This window comes from Microcaecilia unicolor, chromosome 4 (genome assembly GCF_901765095.1).
Source record: "Microcaecilia unicolor chromosome 4, aMicUni1.1, whole genome shotgun sequence".
Classification (NCBI taxonomy): Eukaryota; Metazoa; Chordata; class Amphibia; order Gymnophiona; family Siphonopidae; genus Microcaecilia; species Microcaecilia unicolor.
Genome location: NC_044034.1, coordinates 251,585,693 through 251,613,424, shown reverse-complemented (window position 1 = coordinate 251,613,424; position 27,732 = coordinate 251,585,693). Strand labels below are relative to the sequence as shown.

The 27,732-nt window shown below is 46.7% G+C and overlaps 1 protein-coding gene across 4 annotated transcripts in view; it reads left to right on the top strand.

The window, feature by feature from the left end:
* REV1 (REV1 DNA directed polymerase) overlaps window positions 1-27,732 on the top strand; it is a 339,104-nt gene that overhangs the window by 149,342 nt on the left and 162,030 nt on the right. For all 4 annotated transcript variants that reach the window (XM_030201417.1, XM_030201416.1, XM_030201418.1 and 1 more), the window contains exons 8-9: window positions 16,082-16,192; window positions 27,122-27,242. In XM_030201417.1, the coding sequence (XP_030057277.1) occupies window positions 16,082-16,192; window positions 27,122-27,242 (232 nt within the window). The remainder of the gene's footprint in view (window positions 1-16,081; window positions 16,193-27,121; window positions 27,243-27,732) is intronic.

Genomic DNA, 27,732 nt, shown 5'->3' with positions numbered 1-27,732 from the left:
CCTTTCAAGTGACCCTGGGAGGATTGGCTGTCAGAGTGATGTCGGACAACACGACAGCAGTGGCCTACATAAATTGACAAGGCGGCACTCAGTGCAGAGCACTGGCCGTGCAGGCCGAACAGATTTGCCATTGGGTCGAGCTGCATCTTCAGTTTCTGTCGGCAGCTCACATTGCAGGTCAGAGCAACGTGCAAGCCGATTATCTAAGCAGGCATCAGATCGATCCAGCAGAATGGGAACTAGCAGACGAAGTATTCCTGCAGATATGTGCCAAATGGGGCAAGCCCGTGATGGATCTTATGGCGACAAGTTCAAATGCCAAAGTCCCGTGCTTCTTCAGCAGACGGAGAGATCCTCGCTCGGCAGGGTTGGATGCCTTGACTCAGCCCTGGCCTCCGGGTCTACTATATGTGTTCCCTCCGTGGCCCTTGATAGGGCGCGTGCTCCTGCGGATTCGGCTGCACCCAGGAGAAGTGGTCCTCATCGCCCAGGAGGCCTTGGTATGAGGACCTCCGACAGATGCTAATGGAGGCTCCCCTTCCATTACCTCTGGTACCAAACCTGTTGTCACAGGGCCCGTTAGCCATGGAAGATGCCTGCCGCTTTGGTCTTATGGCATGGCGATTGAGAGGGCACAATTGAGGGACAAAGGCTATTCAAACAGTCATTTCCACTCTCCTGCAGGTCCGCAAGCGTTCCACTTCCGTGGCTTATGCCAGGATTTGGCGCCAGTTTGAGTCTTGGTGTGCTTCAAAAGCGATCACACCCATGCGGGCTCCTGTCTCGCCGATTCTGGACTTTTTGCAGGATGGTGTACAAATAGGCTTGGCCTATAATTCCCAGCGTTGGCCTCCCTTCGTGGTAAGGACGAAGGCTTGTCTTTAGCTGCTCATCCAGATGTGGCATGTTTTCTTAGTGGGGTGCTTCGGCTCCGGCCTTCCATGCGAACACCCTGTCCAGCTTGGAACCTGGGGCTAGTTTTGAAGGCCCTGCAGGCTTCTCCTTTTGTTCCGCTTCGGCGAGCATCGGAGAAAGATTTGACACTAAAAGCCGTTTTTCTTGTGGCCATTACTTCGGCGAGATGGGTGTCAGAGCTCCAGGCGCTGTCCTGTAGAGACCCATTTCTGCAATTCTCAGAGTCCGGGGTCACGGTTCGGACCGTGCCTTCCTTCATGCCTAAGGTGGTTTCAACGTTTCACCTAAACCAGCCTATTTCTTGCCCTCCTTTGATAAGGAGGAGTTTCCAGAATCTTTTGGGCAGTTGTACCTGTTGGATGTGCGCAGGACTCTGCTGCAGTATCAGCAAGTTACTGTCTCTTTCAGGATCTATGATCATCTGTTTGTTTTGCTCTCAGGTCCTCGCAGAGGGTCTCCAGCATCTAAAGCCACTATTGCCCGCTGGCTCAAAGAAACTATCTTTTCAGCTTATCTGCTTGCCGGCCGGCCGGTCTCCGCCTGTAGCCTTTAAGGCGCATTCTACCAGAGCGATTTCTTCCTCTTGGGCTGAAACTGGAGCACTCTCTCGTCAAGAGATATGCAGTGCAGCAACATGGGCTTCTAAGCTCTCTTTTGCCCGACATTACAGGCTGGATGTGGCTGCTAGGAGGGATGCGTGTTTTGGAGCACAAGTGCTAGCGCGTGGTGTGACCTGTTCCCACCCTATATAGGGATTGCTTTGTTACATCCCAAACGTAATGGCTTCATCTGCTTGATGACAAGGAAGGGAAAATTTTTACCTTGGTAATTTTCTTTCCTTTAGTCATAGCAGATGAAGCCATGAGCCCTCCATGTATGATTGTCTGTATGCTGTGAATCTGTTTCAGGTTCTGTTCTTGTTGTCTGAAGTTCCTTCCTTGGGAGAAAGGTGGAAAACAGTCTTCAGGATTCATGTTCACTTATAGGAGGATGAGTCCATTCCCTCCAGTTTATGTTTTGGAGGATGAGTTTATTCCCTCCAGGAGGTTGTGTTCATTCCCTCCTTTTGAGTTCATGCCCTTGTTAAGGGGCCATCGTTCGCTGTGACGAAAGTTCATGTTATTCCCATTGCGGTTTGCCATACTGCTTTGGAAGCTTCAAATACTGAAGAGGCAGTGGAGCTGGCTGGCCATGAGGCACTGTGAAAAGTTGAGTGCTCTCTATCTCCCCCTGCTGGTTGATGGACACAACCCATACGTAATGGCTTCATCTGCTGTGACTAAAGGAAAAAAAATTACCAAGGTAAGAACCTAATTTTCCCATGTGTCAGAATTAAAGCAGTTTAGTAAAGAATAGTGGGCTAAGATTCCTTAACAGGGATGTGAAAGACTGAAACCAAATTATAGGCAGCATTTGGTTCCAATTATTGCTGCTTATTTTTACTTTTACTGATTTTTATACTTTTCATTTTTTTCACATTAAGAATCATAATGCAATCTTATTTCATATTAAACTTTTTTTTTTTAATTTTTAGAGGTCTTTATTGGAAAATACAAACTGTACAAAAACCAGAACATCTAAAAGGGAAAGGGGATGGGATTTGATGTACTGCCTTTCTGTGGTAAGCAGTATATATATTATATATAGGTACTTAATTTGTAACTGAGGCAATGGAGAGATAAGTGACTTTTCCAGAGTCACAAGGAGCTGTAGTGCGAATTGAACTCGGTTTCCCTGGTTCTCAGGCCGCTGCACCAACCATTAGGCTACTCTTCCATTCCTCACATGAAGACTTAATGCAAACAAAATAAGAATTGTCTCACAGTATAGACAACTCTCACCCTCATCCCCCACACATATTAAACTTTGCAGCACATTAGTTTTCTTCCCCTCCCTCTTCCCTATCATCTTCCTCATTGTCTTGTACATTCTTTAACTTTCTCTGTGTCTTTACAAACCATGTAAACCACTAAACAGGTAGATATGCAACTTACTGATAAATTCTAACAAGAACCCACCTTATTTCCACCTCAAGGGCACACTTAACATATAGCTCCCAAACATTTTATTTTATTTTGGATTTAGCCTTTTTCAGTAATAGATCAAGATGATTTTTATATGCCAGCTGGTTTATAATGCAGCAAATAAGATTTTGGGTCTCTTGTTAGTTTGATGTTAAAGTTCCTATGTATATATTTCAGACACCAATCCAGATATCTCTGGAGGTTTGCACCAGATATTAAACAGATCTCCTTTTTGCCCACAATTTTGCCAACATTTATTTTATTGCATTTGTATCCCACATTTTCCCACCTATTTGCAGGCTCAATGTGGCTTACATAGTATTGTTAACATAGTTAATTCCAGTATATTAGGTACATAAGTAATGCCACACTGGGAAAAGACCAAGGGTCCATCGAGCCCAGCATCCTGTCCACGACAGCGGCCAATCCAGGCCAAGGGCACCTGGCAAGCTTCCCAAACGTACATTCTATACATGTTATTCCCGGAATTGTGGATTTTTCCCAAGTTCATTTAGTAGCGGTTTATGGACTTGTCCTTTAGGAAACCGTCTAACCCCCTTTTAAACTCTGCCAAGCTAACCGCCTTCACCACGTTCTCCGGCAACGAATTCCAGAGTTTAATTACGCGTTGGGTGAAGAAACATTTTCTCCGATTTGTTTTAAATTTACTACACTGTAGTTTCATCGCATGCCCCCTAGTCCTAGTATTTTTGGAAAGCGTGAACAGACACTTCACATCCACCTGTTCCATTCCACTCATTATTTTATATACCTCTATCATGTCTCCCCTCAGCCGTCTCTTCTCCCAGCTGAAAAGCCCTAGCCTCCTTAGTCTTGTGTAGAGGTTAATTAGGGGAAGAAAGAAGAAGGAAGGGATTTATAAGGGTATTTATAGCAGGTGGGCTTTCATAACTGAGTGGGTTGGTGAAGTGGATTAGTGGGGCTGTAGGTTCTCATTGTAGGCCTTGTTGAAGAAATATGTCTTCAGAGATTTGCGAAAGACATGCCTGAGATTATCTTGCTCAGTCCATACAAGGTTAGATACTTCCTAAACCTTGCACCCATTTTCAGCTAGGTTAGCAGAAGCTGAAACCTTCGATAAAATTTGCCATATCTGTTTCTGTTCCCTGATCTCCAGGGTGAACCCCCCATGATCATCTTTCTGAATGCCTGAGATTATCTTACTCAGTCCATATAGGGTTAGATACTACTACTACCTAAAGTATATCTTGTACCCATTTTCAACTAGGTTATTTGAAGCTGAATCCTTTGATAAAATTTGCCCATACCTGATTCCCCGATCTCCAGGGTGACCCCAAGTTCCTTCTCCCATGCTAGGACATGTTTGGGTTTAACCTCATCTTTCCTTATCAACGGTTTGTATATTTTAGACACTAACCTACTACTACTACTATTTAGCCGGATTCTATATATCATGCCTAGAGTTCCATGCTGAAATCCAAGCATATTCTGTACCAATGTGAATAACTTAAGTGGCTTAAGCTAATCAGCATTGATAACAACACTTAAGCAATAATGAGCACTAACTGAACTGGTTCAAGGGGTTCCTAACCCAGCGTTCGTATCAAGTTACATCAAATTCAACCAAATGCATGGACACCTGAATGTGGAGTACCACAAGGATCACCCCTCTCACCAACCATTTTCAACCTAATGATGATCCCTTTGGCAAAACGCCTATCAAACCATAACCTCAACCCATATATATACGCCGATGATGTAACAATATACATCCTTTTCAAACAGGACATCAAAGAAATCTACAACTAAATCAATCAAAGTCTACACATCATGAACACATGGGCAGATGCATTTCGTCTGAAATTAAATGCAGAAAAAACTCAATGCCTGATACTCACCTCCCAATACAACACGAATGAATTTACCGCTATAAACACACCAAAATTAAACCTTCCAATCTCAGAAACGCTAAAAATTCTTGGCGTCACTATCGACCGCCACTTAACACTCGAAACTCATGCAAACAATACAACCAAAAAGATGTTCTACTGCATGTGGAAACTGAAAAGAATAAGACCATTCTTCCCAAGATCCGTCTTTCGCTGCCTAGTGCAATCCCTCGTATTAAGCCATCTGGATTACTGCAACTCACTATACGCAGGTTGCAAAGAGCAAATACTGAGGAAACTTCAAACAGCCCAGAATACAGCAGCCAGACTCATCTTCGGAAAACCAAAATATGAAAGTGCAAAACCCTTACGAGAGAAGCTACACTGGCTTCCACTCAAGGAACGCATTACTTTTAAAGTATGCACATTAATCCACAAAATCATTCATGGCGAAGCTCCAGCCTACATGTCTGAGTTAATAGACTTACCACCCAGAAACGCCAAAAGATCATCCCGAACTTTCCTCAACCTCCACTTCCCTAATTGCAAGGGCGTAAAAATTGCAAGGGCGTAAAATACAAGACGCTACACGCGTCAACCTTTTCTCACGTGGGCACGCAGTTCTGGAACGCACTGCCGCGCAACCTGAGAATGATCCACGAGCAAACCTCCTTCCGCAAATTATTGAAGACCCATCTTTTTGAAAAAATTTACGGAAAGAACCAAAACACATAAAGTCCACACTCACTGTTCACTAATGCATCAATACATCCACTTCTGAACTCTAATTCCCCGTAGTCTCACCTCACTCATACCTCTACTCACAGAAATATGTATACCATACATAATGCCCTTTTAAACTCCCGCTGTCTCCTTCCAATGTTTCAAGGTTTTGTTCCAGTGTTTATACTCCTTAACAACACTGTGATTGTCTCGCATAACTCTTCACAATGTATTCCATAACCAAGTTGTAACAAATTGTATTTCCATCATTCATATCGTATTGTAAGCCACACTGAGCCCGCAAAAAGGTGGGAAAATGTGGGATACAAATGCAATAAATAAATAAATAATTGGCAATAATTAGAATTTACTTTTCAAAACTTGCTAAGCGTATTCTGTAATGAACTGCGCCTAAATTCTAATGCATGCGGTTCAAAAGGGGCGGGGAAATGGGTGTTTTGTGTGTGTTCGAAAATGTACATGCATATAGAATATGGCCCAGTCACGCAGGTTTTTTTTTTTTTTTTTTTTTTTTTTTTTGAGTCTTAAGTGGATTTTATGTTTCAACTTTTTTATTGATGGAACAATCTGGTACGTACAACCGAGTAACTTCAAAATCAGTTATAAAATACAAGTACTATACATCGATACAAGGTGAATAATGTTTACCATCAAGATTTTGTTTCATTTTCTCCCCCCCATCTCCCCCCTCCCTTTCCCCTCCCTCATGTCCCAAATGCAAGTTGGACTAGGCAATGTTTATTTTTATTTTGAAAAAAGTCATCATGGTATGCTTTCAATAGTTCTCAGTTCTCCTGACTCTTATTTTGGTCGTATCCTTTGGTCCGTCTCTGCATAGGACCACTGTTTGCAGGTAGGCATCCATTATCCCGGGAGGGAGCCCTTGTTCTTGTGGCCCCCTCACGGCTGATCCATCAATACTGTTAAGCATTGCCTACATATCCACCAGATCTTAAATATCAATGATACAATACATTTGGAAACATGTATATTAATTATTCCCTTTCTATAATGATACAAGATCTCGCCAATCCCTCCTCCCTCCCCCTTACCAACCTTTGTTCGGGAGAAGATTTACTCTCTATTTAAATAACCGTAACTGTGTCACAACATGTTGAGCAATAGACTTCTGCCCCTTGGGCTAAGCCCTTGTAGATAAAGTCCCCATATTTGCATGAAACATTTTTTCCGTTTTGGATTACGTTTTGCCTCTCTGGCTTCCCATATGGCCATCTCGTGTATTTGGTTTCGCCAGTGCCAATAGGCGGGTGGATCGGGAAATACCCATTTTTGCAATATAGTCTTACGTGCTATCAGGCAGACCTTACGGCACCAAAGCCTAGGCCCTTTCGCCAATGCAGTAAATGCTGGTTGCGTGTCTAGCACGTAGTGCTCCCATGCCCCCCTTACCGGTGTCTGTGTCGTGGCAGTCAGAAAACATTGAATTCGTCTCCAAAACATACGGACTCCAAGGCAATCCCAAAAGGCATGAAATAATGTGGGGGCTTCTTGGTCACATTTGACACATTTCACATTCCTCATGGTGTTCATGTGTCCCCATTGCTTTCCTGACACATATGCCCTCATTACCACTCTATATCCACTCTCCCTAAGCCTTTCATCTATGGTGAGCATCGGAATGCGCCTCAGTGTGGCCCCTACATCCCACCTCTCTAATGACCCTCCCAATTCATGTTCCCATTTATGTTTAATATAGTCCAAGTTTTTAATGGGGGCGTTTTTCTCCATTGCTCGGCTTATAGAAGATACTGTCATTCCTATTGCTTCCAGTGCCAGGAAGAAGGCTTGTTTCTGACCTCCAATTTTTGATTGGAGTGCCGGCTGGTTAAGGCTAGAAATATAATGTTTAGCTTGTACAAATGCAAAATAGTCACCCCATGTATTCCCTATCTTATTTTGCAGGTCTTCAAATTTCATATCTCCTTCCCTTCCTAGCAGATGTTCCACTTTTGTGATTCCCTGTGCCTCCCATCGAAGGAAGGCTGAGTTAGTTTGTCCGGGCTCAAAACTCAGGTTCCCTCTAAATGTTAAGAGTTCTGATGTTCCTGGTATTCCCCCCAGGGTCCTAACTAACTCCTTCCATGCCTTACGCATGGATTGCAGCAGATGGCAACGTTTGAACTGGGCCGGGATTTGTCCCTGTTCTAAGTGCAATAATGTGATAACATCATATGGAGCGAAATATTCCTGTTCCATTTTCAATGGTGTAAAGACATTTGAGTGGCCTACCCAGTCTCCTATATGTCTGAGGAGACAAGCTTGGTTGTATAAGGCAAGATCTGGCATTCCCAATCCTCCCCTATTCCATCTACCTTTCATCACTGTGGCCTTTATTTGGGGTTTCTTTCTCGCCCAACAGAACCTGCTAAAGGCCCTGTTAATGTTCATTAATTCTTTGCGTGTCAGTCGAAGAGGGAGTGTCTGCAGGAGATACAACCACTTTGGGTGGGAATATCACCATGCGTATTAGATTTATCCTGCCAGTTAATGATAACGGGAGGCCCTCCCAGCTATCCAGTCGATGTCTTGTCCCTTCTAACAGGGTGTGTACGTTTAAGTCATGCAGGTTTTCTAACTCCATGGTCAGTTGAATCCCCAAGTATTTGAAAGATCCTTCTGCCCAGCTTAAAGGGAAACCCTGACCCCATAGGGCCCTCACTTCCTCTGAGGAGGCCAGTGCTTCTGACTTAGTCAAATTCAGGTTTAGGCCTGCATAGTCTCCATATTCTTTCAAGATCTCCATCAGAGCCGGGAACGATGACTTAGGTTTTGTAAGCATTACTAGGAGATCATCTGCAAAGGCTGCTATTTTGAATTCGGCCTGGCCTATACGCATACCCTGTATCGTCTGACTAGCCTCGATGTCTCTGATCAATGGGTCAAGCGATAAGACAAATAGCAACGGGGATAACGGGCATCCTTGTCGGGTTCCTCTATATATCTGAAACTCCTCCGATTCCAGCCCATTGACCCGTATCTTCGCTTTTGGTCTATGATAGAGGGCCCGAATCCCTGACATAAAGCGACCATCAAATCCGTATTTATTTAATGCGGCGAACAGGAATGCCCAGTGTACTTTGTCGAACGCCTTTTCGGCGTCAAAACTTATTAGGAGGGATGGTGTATCTGTATGCTTCCTCCTTTCTAGAGCCCCTATGATTTTCCGTAAGTTCTTAGCTATTACCCTGCCTTCCACAAATCCAGTTTGGGCTTCATGAATTAGTTTCAGCAGGACCTGTTTCATGCGGTTGACCAGGATTTTTGCTAGCAATTTAATTTCCACATTCAATAGGGAAATTGGACGGTATGACTCCACACATTGTGGGTCCCTACCGGGCTTGGGCAGCACCACTATATGTGCTAAAGATAGGCCTTCCGGGGGTTGTTCCTTGTCAACTATGTTTTTGAAATATTTAGTTAATGTCGGAGCAATGTGTTCCCCTAGGATCTTATAAAATTCTATACGGAGCCCATCAGGACCAGGTGCTTTAAGCAAGTCACGCAGGTATTTATGCCACTATGTTTTCATTGGTGCAATCGGAGGCTCGTAGTTTTAGGTGCTGGGATATCAACTAAGCATATTCTATACACTGCGCCTAAATCTAGGTGCCGCTTATAGAATACGCTTAGTCGGAAATGTTTATCACATGGATTTTTTAGGCACCTTATATAGAATCTGGCCCTAAGCCCTTCCCAGTCCTTCGTATAATATTCAAAATCAATCATTTGAACCCCAAGATATCATGCTGTAGGTAGTTATAATAACTTCTAGGTGTTAGGGTATATTGTTCCCTCTGTTCTTCAAACTTCTTGATCTACTATCCTGTACAACATGGCAGTTCCTCAGCCCCTTTCATCCCATATCCGAATGGCAGCAAAATCTACATCTGGTTGAAATTCTAATTTTATCAAATTGAAGTTAAATGATTGTGACCTCGGCCCTCCCCAATCTCTCTAGAGTTTTTCATAACCAAAGTATGTGCAAGCAATAGGGATTATCCATTCCCCCCTAGAATACCTTCTTTCCCTGGGCTCATATATGACACGGGATAGGCCTACCATACCCAGCAAGCTGTACAGTCAGGACTTGGTACTTTTCAAGGCTCTTATGCCATGCCGTAACCACACATAACTGTGACTAGATAAGTTACAAAGGCATGGTGCCACCAAGCCTCCCTTACTCTTTACATAATAAAACACACTGCCCTTGAGACTCATGTTGGCATCACTTCCATATAAAATGATGGAGTCTCCTCTGAAGCACGCTGGCTGTGATGTAAATTGATAAAACTAATAAATAAAAATAACAGCTGGGGAAACATCACCATATCTTTATACTAGCCATTCTGCCCAACCAAGACACGTAACATAGTAACATAGTAGATGACGGCAGCTAAAGACCTGTATGGTCCATACAGTCTGCCCAACAAGATAAAATCATTGCATAAGGTATGATGCGATATGCATACTTGATCTTGATTTGTCCTTGCCATTTTCAGGGCACAGACTGTAGAAGTCTGCCCGGCACTGGCCTTGTTCTCCAACTACTGAAGCTGTCATTGAAGCCTCATTACAGTCCTTCCGAATCTGTCCAGCCATGATCAGGGCATAGGCCATAGAAGTCTGCCCAGTACTGGTTTTGCTTCCCAATTAAAGAGTTGCCATCTAATCACCATTAAGTTTGGTTTCTTTCTTTCCATACAGGATTCCTTTGTGTTTATCACACACATTTTTTAATTCTGTTACCGTTTTTCATCTCCCATCACCTGTGAGAGGGCGTTCCAGGTATCTACCACCCTTTCCATGGAAAAAGTACTTCCTAACGTTATTTCTAAGTTGGCCCCCCTGTCAACCTAAATTCATGTCCTCCACCGTCTTCCTGTCTCTGGAAGAGGTTTGTTTGTATGTTAATACCTTCAAAATATTTCAATGTCTGTATTTCCTTTCCTCCAGGGTATATCTCTTCAGGTCATCAAGTCTCTCCTCATACGTCTTGTGGCACAAATACCATACCATTTTTGTTGCTTTTCTCTGAATCATTTCCTCGGACACCAACACTCCAAGGTCCATCTCTTGAGCTGTGCTCATCAATCTGTTGCCTCCTATCTTGTATATCTTTTTTTGACTTTTGTACCCCAAGTGCATCACTGTGCACTTTGCATTAAATATTAACTGCCAGACTTTTGACCATTCTTTTAATTTTTAGAGATATCTTCTCATGGTTTCTACTTCCTCCGGGGTATCCACTCTATTAACTGTCTTCATGTCATGCACAAAAAGGTACATTTTTCCTTCTAACCCTTCAGCAATATCTCTCACAAATATATTAAATTCTCTCAGGGGGTCTGGGGGTAACCAAGAGATTTTGGGTTTTTTCCCAAAGGATTTCTCCTCCCTTAAAAAGCCTAGGCTTTCTTTGGGGTCTGAGGAGGGGTCCTGCATACGGTCGCCTGCAGCTTCCTCTGTGGTGGCTGTCTCGGAGAGACGGGTAGAGGACGTGGAGGACGGTGTCCTCACTGACTAACCGGAGGACTCTTCCGCCGTGAGGATTTTCCATAAGGAGGAGTTGTCCTCCTTTATCTCTCAGGCGCTGGAAACCCTGAATATAGAGGACCCTGAGGTTGCAGCTTCTCAGGCGGTCAACGCCAAGATGGCTGGTACTAGATGACCATCTAAGGCCTTTCCGGTACATGAAGCTATTGAAAAGTTTATTTTGGCCCAGTGGGCGGATCCGGATGGGGGGCAGAAAGTAGCCAGGGCTATGGCCAGGCTGTATCCGGTTTCAGTGGACCGTTTAGAGCAGTTTGCTCTACCTAGAGTGGATGCCCTGGTGACGGCGGTCACTAAGAAGACTACTCTTCCAGTGGAAGGTGGTGTGGCACTTAAGGATATGCAAGACAGACGGCTAGAGGCCTCTTTAAAACGTGCTTTTGAGGTGGCCACTTTGACATTTCAAGCTTCTGTTTGTAGTTCTTATGCGGCTAGAGCTTGTCTCAATTGGCTACATTCTGTCATGGATTCAATTTCGGAGTCTGATATTCCGGGAACTCCTCAGATGTCGCTGATGGATATTGGGCTGGCATACTTGGCGGATGCCTTGTATGATTTGTTCTGTGTTTCGGCCAAACTCATAGCCTTGACCGTTTCCTCTCAGCATCTTCTGTGGCTCCATCATTGGGCCGTAGATATGGCCTCTAAGCAACGGCTCATTAAATTGCCTTTCTGAGGGAAATTGCTTTTTGGGGAAGACCTAGAAAAGATTGTTAAAGATTTGGGGGATTCCAAATCTCAGCGTCTTCCAGAGGATAGACCCAAGTCTACTTCCAGGCAGGGAGCCTCGAGGTCACGTTTCAGAGATACGCACCGGTATCGCCCGGTGCGGTCCAACGCAGCCTTTCAGCGTCCTTGTTTTGGGCAGCGTTCTTCCTTTCGGAATGAGAAGCGTCCGGCTGGACCCCCCTCTCGTCGGGGGGCTTCTTCTCGGGCCTTCCAATGATGGGGCGCAGGTCCACTCGGGAGGAGAGCAAATTGGTGGTCGGCTTTCTCTGTTTCTTCCAGAGTGGGCCAGAATTAATTCGGACCAGTGGGTCCTCGATGTGGTGCGAGAAGGTTACAAGCTAGAATTCTTCTCTCCCATCACAGAATTTTTTCTGGAGTCTCGCTGTGTATCACGGGCCAAGAGGACAGCGGTTCTGCAGTGTTTGTGAGACCTGCTAAGGATAGGGGCTATCGTGCCTGTTCCTCCTCTCGAAAGGCGCACAGGTCAGTGCTCCATCTTCTTTGTGGTTCCAAAGAAGGGACGGGCCTTTCATCCTATTCTCGATCTCAGAAAAGTAAACCAGTTTTTGTGAGTTCATCACTTCCGTATGGAGACATTAAGGGCAGTTATTGCTGCTGTTCAACCAGGCGAGTTTTTGACGGCTCTCGATTTGAGGGACACTTACCTGCACATTCCCATTTGGCAGCCCCATCAGAGATTTCTCAGATTTGCGGTGCTGGGTCAGCACTTCCAGTTTCGGGCCCTTCCTTTCGGAATGGCCACCTCCCTACGCACTTTTTCCAAGGTCATGGTAGTGGTGGTGGCGGTGTTCCTGCGGAAGGAGGGGATTCGAGTGCATCCATATCTCGACAACTGGCTGATTCGGGTGACGACAGCAGAGGAGAATCGAGTGGTCACCGACCGAGTGATTGCGGTGTTGCAATCCTTAGGTTGGGTGGTCAATATGGACAAGCGTCATCTGGTTCCTACTCAGAGTAGAGTATCTTGGAGTGCGATTTGATACGAAGCGGGGGAAGGTGTCTCCCCGAGGGGCGAAGGATCAAATTGCTTTCTCAGTTATGGACCTTATTGAGTCGTCGCGCTCCCCGAGTGTGGGACTATGTTCAGCTCCTCGGTTCCATGACTGCGACCTTGGAGGTCATTCCATGGGCAAGGGCTCATATGCAGCCTCTTCAGAATTTCCTTTTGAGCAGATGGTCGATGACGTCGCTGGATTATCAACAATGCCTTCCTTGGTCGAGCCGGGCCAAGGACAGTCTCGCATAGTGGCTCCGATCAGCCAGTTTGCAGAAGGGTGTTTCTCTGGCCTCTCCCAATTGGGTGGTAGTCGTGACGGATGCCAGCCTTGCAGACTGGGGAGCCCATTGTCTTCATCGAGTAGCCCAGGGATCGTGGACCCCTCTCGAAGCGACTTGGCCGATAAATCGTCTGGAGTTGCACGCAGTCGTGAATGCACTGCGGAGTTTTCAGGACCTTCTGCAGGGGCAGGCGGTTCATGTATTCTCGGACAACACGACGGTGGCCTACATCAGTTGGCAGGGGGGCACTCGCAGTCTTCCCTTGGCAGTGGAAGCGTCTCGTCTTCTAGTATGGGCGGAAGCGTATGTTCAGAGTCTGTCGGCAGCACACATTGCGGGTCAAGACAATGTTCAAGTAGATTTTCTCAGCTGGACTCTTTTGGACGCAGCGGAATGGACGCTGTTGGACTCGGCTGTTCGGCTGATCTGTCAACGTTGGAGAAGACCCGTAATGGATCTCATGACCATGGCTTGCAATGCCAAAGTTCCCCAGTTCTTCAGCTGCAAACGGCAGCCAGGATCCGCAGGATTGAATGCTCTTCTCCAGCCATGGCCGGAACAGCTACTGTATGTTTTTCCTCCGTGGCCTCTGATAGGGAGAGTTCTTTGCTGCATAGGGCGGCATCGTGGGCCGGTCGTTTTAGTGGCCCCAGACTGGCCCCGACGGCCGTTCGAGCACTCTGAGCCACTATTGCGACTTCCGGTGACTCCCGATCTGCTGCATCAAGGGCCAGTTCAGATGGAAAATCCCTCTCACTTTGGTCTTATGGCCTGGCTATTGAGAGGCGGCAGCTGAGGAAGAATGGATTTTCAGGACCAGTCATTGCCACTCTTTTGGGGGCATGGAAGCAGTCTACTTCAGCAGCATACGCGGGAGTGTGGAAAGCTTTCTCGGCGTGGTGAGCTTTGCATGCTGAATCGCCTTTTCGGGCGGACATTCCGGTTATTCTGGAGTTCCTTCAGGATGGTCTTCAAAAGGGATTGGCATATAATTCCCTTCGAGTACAGGTGGCTGTGCTAGCTTGTTTTAGGGGCAAACTGGATGGTTCCTCTTTAGCAGCTCACTCTGATGTGGTCTGTTTCCTACGCGGGGCTCTTCGGCTTCAGCCTCCTCTGCGGCAGCCATGCCTGGCGTGACATTTGAATGTGGTACTGCGAGCCCTCCAGGCCCCACTGTTTGAGCTGTTGAATAAGGTTTCTGGGAAGGATCTAACACTTAAGACAGTGTTTTTGGTGGCCATTGCTTTGGCTAGGAGGATTTCTGAAATTCAGGCTTTGTCTTCCAGAGATCCTTTTTTGCAGTTTTCTCAAGCAGTTGTGTCAATCCGGATGGTGCAGTCGTTTCTACCTAGAGTGGTTTCGGCTTTCCATGTGTCAATAAGGCGGTTTATCTTCCGTCTTTTTGAAGAGAGGATTATCTGGGGGAGTTTGCCTCGCTACGTTTCCGGGACATGCGGAGAGCCTTGTTTCGATACTCATTAGATCTCTAATGAGTTTTGACGCACAAATCATCTCTTTGTGCTCTTGTTGGGATCGAAAAGAGGTGAGGCGGCTTCTAAGGCTTCCATTGCTCGCTGGATTAGGGAAGCCATTGGAGTGGCGTATCTGCTACAAGGGCGAGCATCTCCAGTGGCCCTGAAGGCGCATTCTACTCGGGCACAGGCGGCTTCTTGGGTGGAGGCGTTGGTCTTATCTTTGGAAGAGATTTGTCGGGCGGGTACTTGGGCGTCCCGTCATACTTTTTCGAAGCATTACAGGCTAGGCGTGTCTGCTTGGGAGGATGCGAGTTTTGGGGCGGAAGTGTTAGAGCGGGGAGTGTCGCCTTCCCACCCTACTTAAGGAATGCTTTGGTACATCCCACTAGTTCCTGGATTCATCTGCTGCAAGTGACAAGGAAGGTTAAATTATGTCTTTCTTGATAATTTTCTTTCCTTTAACGCAGCAGATGAATCCAGGATCCCTCCCTAGTTCAGCCAACTGTTTTTTCATTTTCCGCGCAGTGTGGCTATTTTTTCCTTCCGGGTTCTCTTTTGCAGAGTTCAGACAGATATGGGAACACGGAAAGGATTCCGATTTGTGGAACAAGTTGCAGTTATTTCGAAGTTCTTATTTGGTTCTCTGTTTTTCATAGTGAGGATGGTTTCTGGTTGTTATTGGTTTCATATTTTTGGCCTTGGCAGATGCTTACGAATGACATACTAACTGAGGAAGGAGCTGGCCATCTGACATCACTTCCTTTAGTTTGTTTATCTCCACCTGCTGGTAGGCGGACTTAACCCACTAGTTCCTGGATTCATCTGCGTTAAAGGAAAGAAAATTATCAGGTAAGACATAATTTTACCATTTTTTTTTCTTTTTTTTTTAAATGACCTTTTTTTCTATTCAAATTTTGGATGTTTTGTGGAAAACATCCAAAATCGGACTTAGATGTTATATCAAAAATGCTCCTCCACGTAGCTTAGCAAAAGAAGGATAATATCTATCTATTGATGTATGAAGACAGATAGAGCCTGAGAAAGAGAAGTTGTGTTGCTTGTCAATTATGTTACCATACCTAAGAATGAATCTGTAGTTTAAAATTTGCTAATAAGACAGCTCTGCTGGAAGGGAGGACGGAGAATTGTTTGGCAAGGTTGCTGTGATTTGCAGTTGTGACAAACTCTTGAAGCTGGCTTTAAGCTAATTATTAACATGTAATCTGTGTTGTGTTTTATTTCCCAAACACACATTGGGTGCTGAAACCTAAGAGCCAAGGTAAGGGCAAGGGGTTCCCCAGGTTCTACCAGCCATCAACTTGAATGATGATAAAAAGCGTACAGTTAATCCTTTTGAGTGTGTATGCGTGACATACCATTTGCAGTTTGTGTGCCAATCCTATAGGATATAGGAGTAAATCTCAGTTTATGTATATTATTTTTTTAAACACAGGAAAGCCAGTGGCTGTTACCAGTAATAAAGGTGCAGGAAGGACATCCTTGCGACCAGGAGCTGACCCTCATCTTGAAAAGCAATATTACCAGAACAAAATAAAACACAAAGGTATGAAGAATAGTTATAATTTTTTATTTTTGAGACTGCAGCTTTCTCCTTTTCCATAGGGGTTGTAGTACTATTGGAATTAGGTTTCTTTTAAAGCTCCAGAACTATGAGCTAGCTTTCACAGTTACCTGGGTGTTTTTCCCTCTGTTTTATATGCTTTTTGAACTCAGGAAGCTCAGCTGTTGCAAAATGGTTCTTGTCTAGGGACCACAGATTGCAGCTTTCTAGAATGCAATACTGAGGGCCTTTAGTCTGGCCACCAAGTATCACTGTTGATAAGAGCTTGAGCTTTCTTTCCTTCAGAGATTGTGAACAAATGCTTCTGCAGCTAGGAATGGGAAGCAGGAAAATGTTCATTTCACGTGTTTTCCTGTGTTGATACAGGAATTTTTTTTATTCATCGTTTTTGGCCATTTTGTTATGGAAGTAATGTTGAGTGCTCGTTCTTTTCAAAGAGCACACATTATTATCAGCAGACAAAAACACAAAATGTCTTGCTTTTTGCTTGTTTTCATTTAACAACATGCAACAGCATGGGGTGTGCTGTTGACATTTCCAGTGTCATTGCAAATGACAGCCCATCCTTATTTGCAGCATTTCAAGTCCTGACCAGCCTGTGAATCGGAGTCCTAGCCTGAAAATTATGGGGTATAGAACTACCACTGGCTGGCCAAGAGAAGATAATCTTAAATTGGCCGATGCCAAATAAACATTTTATTAAACTGCAGGCCCTTGTACATACCTTGAAAGTGTTGGAATAAGGACTCTGGTATCTTAACCACATGGTCCCCTTTTCATGCAACACTACGGGTGTGAATAGACTTAACCAGGGCTTTTATTGAGCGGGTACTTGGGGGTACTGAGTACCGTCACCTTTTCTGTTGTCTGCTAAAATTGACCCATGGTCCCCAAGTTTTAATGAAAGAGCTCAGGCTCTACACACAAATTCTGCCTTGTTATATATTCTGTGACTGGTTGCAAGGGGCCTGCCTATTGTGGGGTGGGTCCCTCAGTGATCACCACACCCTTGAAGGGTGGCCTGGTGTTTGAGTACCAGCACCTTTTTCGCTAGAAAAAATGCACTGGACTTAACTAATATCTCAGAGTAGTTATTGTCTGCAGTGGCAGACTATGTTGGGGCGTCACTTACTAAACATTTAGGATCAGTCATAAGTTTGGACATGTAGCTTGATGCTGGAAAAAATCCTGGGTTAATGCTATGTTAGGATGAGTTGATTTTCATTTCTCTATCAAGCAGCTGCAGTGAGCCACATAGATGGAGTATGTGATGATATTGTGTGTTTGTTCAGATGTTTGTTTCAGAGCTGTGCTAGAATACTTCTGAAATCATTTCCTAGGTGCTGATTGATCCTGCTGTTCAGTGCTTTTTTTTGTGCTGATACGTGGCGAACCGGCAATGAAAGCAGCGACAGACAGGCTAGCCTTGTCGCTTCCCTTCCCTCTCAGCATCCTGCCTTCCTCTGGTGTAATTTCCTTTCCGCGAGGGCAGGATGCGCTGAGAGGAAAGGGAAGCGACGAGGAGTCGAGCCTGTCCTTCTGCTGCTTTCACTGCCGGTTCGCCGTGACTTCAGGTAAACAGAAGATTGACACGCAGGAAGCACGGGTGCACGAACGGAAAGTCGGGGAGCTGAGGACAGGCAGGTGGGGCTGGGGATTGAACAATCTTGGGGGGCAGGTGGAGGATGGGGCGAGTCAGTGGACATGGAAGGGAGGGGGAGGATAGGGGGCAAGGGAGTCACTGGACATGGAGGGGAGGGGTGAGAGGAGAATCTCTGGACATGGAGGGAAGGATAGGTGAAAAGGAGAATCGCTGGACATAGATGGGAGGGAAGAATAGGGGCAAAGGAGAATCGCTGGACATGGATGGGAGGGGAGGACAGGGCAGGAGGGAGAGGAGAATCGCTGGACATAGATGGGAGGGAAGAATAGGAGCAAAGGAAAATCGCTGGACATGGATGGGAGGGGAGGGCAGGGGAGAGAGGAGAATTGCTGGACATGGAGGGGAGGAAGGAGAATTGCTGGACATGGAGGGGAAGGAAGAATAGGGGCACAGACTTCTTAGGAATATTAGTTTTCTAAAATGGGAAATTTACCTAAAGTTTCTTTAAAGCTGTGATGGCCAGATTTTTAGGCTGTTATACAGGGTTCAGGGAAGAGCACCAATGTGCAGCTTCTATCTATCCTCAGAATATTGCTGCAATGACCAATTAGGAGTAATGGTAATCAGGGCCGGTCTTAGCAAGTGCAGGGCCCTATGCAGACCAATTTGATGGGGCCCCACCCTAGCCCTGCCCCCACCCTAACTCCGCCCCCACCCTAGCTCCAGGGCCCGCCACCCCTCCCTCCGAGCTCCAAGGCCCCCAGCTCCAGGGCTTGTCGATCCTGCAGTCAGTGCCAACTGAAAGCCATGTCTTTTTGACAAACACAGATACACCCTAATCCTCTATAGAATAAGTAATCATAAACTTTCTATTTAGACAAAAAATAAAATGAAACCCCAAGATGCCAGACTCTGCATACAATGCAACACCACAGAAACAGAAAATGTCCCCTAGTACTGTGCAAAATATAAAGACAGCAGATGTAAATTTGAAAAAAAACAAACAAATACCAATCACCACTTTACAAATTAACAAATAGAAATAAAACAAATATAGAAAATAAAATACCATTTTATTGAACTAATATATTTAACTTTCAGAGGCCAAAACATCCTTCCTCAGGTCAATACAGTATAGTACTGTTACAGTATCCTATCCTGACCTGAGGAAGGGGGTTTTGTTCTCCGAAAGTTAGCCAAAATGTATTAAAATTAGTCCAATAAAAAGATTACCTTGTTTGCATGTTCTATTATAAACATTTATTAACATATCTACAATACTACTTTATCCTAAAGCAAAAAAATTTAAATATATATTTTATTTACAGTTTGTTGCCTCTGGTTTCTGCTTTCCTCATCTTCTTTTCACTGTCTTCCTTCCATCCAGCATCTGTCTTCGGTCTCTCTCTGCCATCCAGTGTCTGCCCTCTCTGCTGTCCCCTCCATCCAATGTCTGCCCTCTCTCTCTCTCTCCCATCCAGGATCTGCCCCTCTCTCCGCCCCTTTTTTTCAGCCCCCAGTTCCAGCCCCACTATCCCACCAGTCCCCCATTTCAGCCCCAGCCCTTTTCTCCCACCAGTCCCGATCTTCAGCCCCCCAGCCACTTCTCCCTGTCCCCTTTTCAGCCCCCAGTCCCCAGTTTCAGCCCCTGCCCCTGCCCCTTTTCAGTCTCCAGCCTCTTATCCCACCTAACCTCCTTTTCAGCCCCCAGTTCCAGCCCCCTTCATCCACATGCCTTGTATTAGGGCCCCCCTTTTCAGAACCATTCTCCCACCTGACCCACGCATACCCCATTTTCCCACCAGCCCCAGGCATGGCCCCCATTTTTCCATATTGCCCCTTCTCAGACCCAGTCCCCTTCTCCCATCCAAGAACCCCAGTCTCCTCCCCACCCATCCCCTTCAACCATCCAAGAGCCCCCTCTCCACCTCAGTCCCCTTCTCCCATCCTTGAACCCCAGTCCTCTCCCCACCCGTCCCCTTCTCCCATCTGAGAACCCCCTCCCCTGTCTCTCCCATCCAAAAACCCCAGTCCCCTCCCCACCCGTCCCCTTCAAGCATCCAAGAACCCCCTCCCCTTCTCCCATCCTTGAACCCCAGTCCTCTCCCCACCCGTCCCCTTCTCCCATCCGAGAACCTCCTCCCCAGTCTCTCCTATCCAAGAACCCCAGTCCCCTCCCCACCCGTCCCCTTCAACTATCCAAGAACCCCCTTCCCACCCCCTTAAGCTTCTCCCATCCATGAACCCCCTCCCCATCTCAGTCTCCTTCCCATTTGAGAACCCCCTCCCCCCCACCTGAGAGCCCCACACCCTTCTCCCATCTGAGTCCCTCCCCACCTACCAGCTCCATTCTCCTGCCGCCCAGGCCCACCACCCTCACTGCCTTTAAAAAAAAAAAACAATTTGAAGCGCTGGAGTAACAGGCAGCAGCGCCTGGCGTCTGCCCTTCTACTAAAAATCTCTTCGACGACGTCATTGGGCCTTCCCACATTGAGTCCCGCCCTCCCTCGCGGTAATTGGAAGTTACCTTAGAGGAGGGCGGGACTCAATGTGGGAAGGCCCAATGACGTCGTCGAAGAGATTTTTAGTAGAAGGGCAGACGCCAGGCGCTGCTGCCTGTTACTCCAGCGCTTCAAATTGGGTATTTCTCCAAAGACAAGTAGGCTGATATTCTCACAAGTGGGTGACGCCACGTCGGCCCCGGAGGATTTTAAAGCAAAATCTCAAAATCTCTTTACGGCGTTCCGTCGCGCGAGCGATCGTACTGCGCATGTGCGCACACCTCTTCCCGCTCGCCGTGCGGACACGCCCCTCAGTTTTTCTTTTTCCGCATCTGAGGAGACACGGAGTTCGTTAGGGCTTCGTGTTTTCTTCAGGTCTTCGGAGTTAAATCTCTTTTTTATTTTTTCATTTGTACTTTTTATGGCAGGCTCATTGTGGCTTATATATACAGGTATTTTTTGTACCTGAGGCAAGAAAAAAATTTAAGTAATTGCCAGAGTCACAAGGGGCTGTGCCTGAACAAAGCATTTAAGCTTCTCTTTTCTTTTTTCTTGAAAGTGCTGGTATATTGTTATCTGTGGGCTCTCTCTAGCCAGCAAACTAAACAAGCCCACATTTTTATGATCCATTTATTAAAACTTTTCAAACGGCTCTCTAGAGCTGTGACAGCCTGCTCCAGCACACCACTGTATTTAAGCCCCACAAGTGATAAAAGGTGTATGTCACAGGAAAAACCAGGAACCTAAGCAGGTGCATCCCTGGTCAGCCACTGAATGGGCAACCTGGTGACACAATATCAGTGGTGTAACCTTTGAAGTGAGCCTCCACGCGCCTCGGCGCCTCCTGCTCTGCAGGTCATTCGGGCGCGTCGGAGGATGTGTCTTGGGCCGGATCATCTCCCTGTGAAGCGCAAGTAGTGTCTCAAAGAAACGAGACGTATTCTACTCTGCCAGGGAGGCCCAAAGGAGATCATTCTGGAGTCCGACAGAGACCGATGCACGCTGGGTATAGTTATGCATCGAATAGGTCTCCACCTGCCTCGGCGCCTCCTGCTTGGCAGGTCATTCGGGCGCATCGGCGGATGTGTCTTGGGCCGGATCATCTCCCTGTGAAGCGCAAGTAGTGTCTCAAAGTAACGAGACGTATTCTACTCTGCCAGGGATGCCCAAAGGAGATGCCCAGAGCTTTGCTCCCTCGGTTATGGAGGTATCCGGGCTTCAGACATCAGTCGGTGCCGAGAGCGTTGCTCCCTCTGTTATGCAGGTATCCTGGCATTGGACGTCGATGCACCGGTACGTCGGTACCAGGTATCATCGGTACCATGGGTCCCGTCGGCACCGGGTATCATCGGTACCATGGGTGCCGTCGATGCCGAGTGTCATCAGTGCCATGGGTGCTGTCGGTACCGGGTATCATCGGTGCCATGAGTGCCGTCGGTACCGAGTATCATCGGTGCCATGGGTACTGTCGGTACCGAATATCATCGCTACATTGGTACCATGGTCGGTGTCATGGGTCCCGTCGGTACCGGGTATCATCGGTACCATGGGTCCCGTCGGCACCGGGTATCATCGGTACCATGGGTGCCGTCGGCACCTGGTATCATCGGTACCATGGGTGCCGTCGATGCCGAGTGTCATCGGTGCCATGGGTGCTGTCGGTACCGGGTATCATCGGTGCCATGAGTGCCGTCGGTACCGAGTATCATCGGTGCCATGGGTACTGTCGGTACCGAATATCATCGGTGCGTCGGTACCGAGGAGTATCGATGCCAACTACATTGGTACCATGGTCGGTGTCATGGGTCCCGTCGGTACCGGGTATCATCGGTACCATGGGTCCCGTCGGCACCGGGTATCATCGGTACCATGGGTGCCGTTGATGCCGAGTGTCATCGGTGCCATGGGTGCTGTCGGTACCGGGAATCATGGGCACCATCGGCACCAGGTATCATGGGCACCATCGACTATCGGTACCAAGTATCATCGCCCATCGGTACCGAGTATCATGACTGCCATCGGTACCATACTATCAGGTATCGTCGGTACCGTGGATACATGGGTATCAGGTATCATGGATGCCGTCGGCACATGAGTACCATCGATACCAGATATCATGACCAGGTACCATCGGTGCCATGGGTGCCATTGGTACCGGGTGTCATGGGCACCGTCGGTACCATGTGTACCATCGGTACCGTCGGTGCTGTTGGTGCCGGATATCAGGGGTACCATTGGTACCACATGTCATGGTTACCATCGGTACCAGGTATCATGGGTACCATCGATACCGGATACCATGACTATCATCGGTACCAAGTACCATGGGTACCATTGGTACCGGGGTCCATCGGTACCATGTGTATCATCGGTACCGTCGGTGCCATGGTCTAGCTGTCTGGTTTCGATTCCCTTGCATTTCCAGACTTTGTCCTTGGCTTCGGGACCATGGGGACCATTGGATGCCATGGGTGCTACCGCCTCCTGCGGCATCTGGCTTTTCACCTGGTCTCCTTCACCGATGCTGCCTCTGGTATGGGTGTTCGCACCCTACTGGGGCAACTTCTCGACCCATAGTAGCCTCCATATCGGACGTGTTTGGATCTGAGCTGCTCTGTTTGAGTAGTTAGTTCAGTTCAATGATGGTCATTTGACATTACAGTGGAGATTGTGAATCCCAATGCCCAGATGCTAGAGGTCCTGGACTACTATCTTCACCTGAGTCTTCTGCACTCAGAACAGATAGGAGTTCTAAGAACTTACTTGGCGCCCCCAGGGCCAGAGCATACATCCTTAGCCTCTTTTGGAGAATGGCGTACCAGGCTGGCATGATCGCATCCCAAATCAAGTCTTGTCAGATCTTTACGAGCATTCCCACCGGAATAGGCTAGACCTTTTCACCAAGTGGTCAGGTAGCACACGGTGTGTCGCAGGTTCCTGTCCAAGGGCATTTTCGACACTTGTAATGTAACACCTAGATTTCTGCTCTAGGTACAGTGATGCGCAGACTCTCATGACTGTGTGCCTCTCTCCTGGAGGAGGAGACTCAGCAGAAAACTATAGATATGCTGTACATACACTTCCTCATCTTGGAAGTTCTTTAGAGAGAGTAGTAGTTTTTCTTGTGCCTTAAGGGGTCGTACCTATACTCCTACTTCTCGACAGCCGGTTCGGGCTATGCCTCAGCACGCTCGTTCTAGTCAGCGGCGTGCACCTAATCAGGCCTCTGCAGCTATTCCCCAGGAAACAGAGGGGTTTTTGACTGGCTCCAATTCAGTATAGCCACTAAAAAAAAAAAAAAAAAAAAAATGTCCGTACCGGCCATTCTGCCTGTCGGGGGGGAAGTTTACATTTTCTCCACCAAAGGTGACTTCTTTATCCTCCAACCGGTGGGGTTTTTCAACTAGTCCGGTTAGGATACATTCTCAATCTGGAATCAAACCTTCCACATTGTTCATTGGAAGCTTAATCCTTTAGCTTCCATCAAAAGTGAGTACTTGCAGAGGAACTCTCTGCTTTTCTCAGCGCCAATGCAGTCGAGCCCGTTCCACCAGGGCAAGAAGGGTTGAGATTCTATTCCAGGTCTTTCTTTGTGGGTTGCGTCCCATCATAGACATAAGGGGCCTAAACAGATTTGGTTCAGGATGCTTTCCCTGGGCATCCTTCTTCCCATACTTCAGGAAAACGATTGGTTATGCTCTCTGGATTTACAGGATACTTATACTCTCTTTGCATCCAGAGTATGTTTTTTTTTTTTTTTTTTTTCCTAGTGCCTGGCTGTTGTTGCAGCGTATCTTCATGGACTGGGAGTGCATGTGTTCCCTTAACACAATGATTGCCCGTCTCAACAGATTACAGCACAGTACATATTGAGACTTCTAGACACATGGCTTCCGCAGTTCATGTAACTCCCATGGCACTTTTGCACATGACATCCGCTCAGTGCATCCTAGCTTCCCAGTGGTATCAAGTTTAGGGTATCTAGAGGATGTAACCCGACTGTTCGCCAGTCTTCGGTATTCCCCTCAGAGGTGGTTAATTCTCTCTATTTTGATTCTGAGGCATCTTACTCAGTCAAAAGCTGCTGACGAAGGTTGCATCCCTCCTGGCTATCCAACCAAATTATTTTAATTCAACCAAACAATCGGGTTGTGATGTACTCGATAACAAAGGAGTACTGGATCTTGCCCTCTGAGTTAGGATGCCATGCAGATGTAGCGGTGGGCCCGCAATGCGGCATGTTTTTCTCCAAGCCACTTATATATTGGCGTAAACAGCAGTCTGGCCGACAGGCTGAGCAGGATAATGCTACAGTTGAGCATGCCTATAGTTCGAAAGACCCCTCAGTGGATCTTTTTGCTACTTAGTCCAATCGCAAAGTCCCTCAGTTCTGTTCCAGGCTGCAGGTTCACGGCAGGCTACCATCGGATGCCTTTCTCCTTCTTTGGGAGACAGGTTTCCGTATGCGTATCCTCCCATACATCTGGTGGAAAAGACTTTGCTGTTTCTCAAGCAAAATTGTGGAGCCATGATTCTGATTGCTCTTTTCTAGCTGCGTCAGATAGGATTCCCTCTTCTTCTGGAGTTGGAATGTTTTCCAGCTCTCATTACGCAGAACGAGGGGGCACTTCTACATCCCAACCTCAAATCTCTGGCTCACACGGTCTGGATGTTGAGAGTGGGGTTTCGTTGAGTTTTCCAGAGTGTCTCCCGACTCTTGCTTGCTTTCAGAAAAGATTTCACAAAGAGGTGTTATTCTTTTTCATGGAAGAGGTTTGCCGTCTAGTGTGACAGCAAGGCCCTAGATCCTGCATCTTGTCTTATACAGACCTTGCTTGAGTTCTTTCTACTCCTGTCTGAGTCTGGTCTCAAGACCAACTCTGTCAGTATTCATCTTTGTGCAATAGAGCTTATCATCAACGTGTGAAAGGTCAGCCTTTAGCTGTCCACTTCACGAGAGGTTTATCTCTCCCCCAATATTGAGAGAATTCCTTGTATGTGTCTAGGGGAGATTATTTCTGTTGGGCTTACCACCCACAATAATTTTGACAGTTGACTCTTATGCTTCGGTCAGAGTTCCTATCACTCCTTATCCAGTATCTTGGGGTCCCAATGTCGTTTTCATCCAGCTGCTGCAAGCTCAATTCGGGCCACTGGATTCCTGCCATCTGAAGTATTGGACCTGGAAGGTCGTTTTCCTTAGTGGCTGTTCCTTCAACTCGTAAGGTCGGTGAGCTTCGGTCTCTAGTAGCTCAAGCGCCTTACCTTACTTCTCATCTTAACAGAGTAGTTCTCTGCATGCAGACAAAGTTCTTACTGGCGCTGGTATCAGAGTACCAGCTGACCCAGTCAGTTGTCTTGCCAACATTCTTTCTCCCTCATCTTACAAGCCCTGGCGAAAGCAAGCTCCGCACTTTTTTGCGTGGAGCAGACGAGCTCCCTCGGACGGTCCGCCCAGTTGTTTATTTCTTTTAATGCCAGTTGCTGTCGGAAACTGCATAATTTCTTCTTGGATAGCAGAGTGCATCTCCTTCATTTTTGTCCAAGCTGGACTGACTCTAGAAGGCCATGTCACGGCTCACAAAATTAGAGCCATGGCTAAGTCGAGTGGCTCTTCTAAGATCAGTCACTATTGAAGAGATCTGCAAAGCTGCGGTGTGGTCATCAGTCCACACATTTTCATCTTACTACTGCCTTCAGCAATAGCCGACTCGTCAGTCGGTTTGGGCAGTCGGGGCTGCAGAACTTCTTTGGGGTTTAGAATCCAACTCCAACCCTCCTAAGCCCATTTTTGTTCTGTTCCAGGCTACACTCATTTAGATATTTCTTCTTTTCAGGTCAATTTTATTCTGGCCTCGCCGTTGCGAGACTCAATTGACCACTGTTTGTTGTGTAAGCCTGGAAGCTAGGGATACCCCACTTGTGAGAATATCAGCCTGCTTGTCTTTGGAGAAAGAGTAGTTACTTACCTGTAACAGGTGTTCTCCGAAGACAGCAGGCTGCATATTCTCACAAACCCTCCCACCTTCCCCTTTTGGAGTTGTCTCCTCCATCTTTTGGATTTAACTGAGGGGCGTGTCCGCACGGCGAGCGGGAAGAGGTGTGCGCACATGCGCAGTACGATCGCTCGCGCGACGGAACGCCGTAAAGAGATTTTGAGATTTTGCTTTAAAATCCTCCGGGGCCGACGTGGCGTCACCCACTTGTGAGAATATGCAGCCTGCTGTCTTCGGAGAACACCTGTTACAGGTAAGTAACTACTCTTTAAAGACAGGACGAGCAGCGCCGGGAGCGGACTCGGAGCACCCCCCCCCCCCCCCACTGACATCTGGGGCGGACCGCCCCCACCACCACGTCACCGTCGCGCGTTGTTCAACTTCGAAGTTCGGAGGGAGGGAGAGTGGTGCTCGGGCGGTCGGGGTGGGGCGACCTGAGGCGCGCTGCGCGGGGCCTCCCTGAGCGCGAGGCCCTATGCGGCCGCCTCGCCTTAAGACCGGCCCTGATGGTAATGTGGGTCTCTTAAATCTAGAAGAAACTTTCCTAAGTGGCTGTGAATGAAAGCTTATGGACCAGGATTCCAATGCCATTTCCAGCTTGGCTGGAAGAAGTGTGAGAAAGTAGAGCTTACTGAGACAAAAAATAAAACATGGCAGGGCAGGGGAATTTTGAAGGAGAGGGATGCTAACAGCCTTGATGAAGGTGAATAACATATCTTCTATATGATATATCATAACAGGATATAGATCATTAAAGACTGAGAAGAAATTATGTGTGTAATATATGGAACTATATTTGCTTTCCAAACAGATTTGGATATGCTAGATAAAACTAACTGGGAGAATTCAGATTTTGTACAAATGAATGGAGTGGATTTGGATTTATCGACACTGTCACTGGCTGAAATAGCATCTTGTAGTTATGAAGCAAGGTAGGTGAAACCTGAATGCCATTTTAATCTTTTGCAGAAACTTCTACAACAGTTATTCCCATTTCCTTTTATAATCCTTTGATCTTAGTATATTACCTTCATAAGCCTTTTTTTAAACTTGTCTTTTATTGATAACTTCAATAACCTCACATTTACACCCTGTCATATGTACCAGTCCTGCAATACCAGTCTCATATAACATAAGTCTGGGTGTAATAAAAATAATGTATAACAACAATATTCATGATCAGTAAACTATAATTAAACAGACTCCACCCTCCCTCCCAGAGGACTCTCAAATTCCACTCTCTGAATGAGGAGTTCTCATCCTTCCAAACCACTTACAAAGTGTCCTTAATCTGATTGCAATTTCCCAAAGGCTTCCCATACTTTTGGGAATCTCGCTATCTTGTTCTGGTGCAGCTCAGTGATGTTTACCATCAAACAATTGTGATCCAGTCTGTCCAGAAACCTATTAATGGTTGGTACC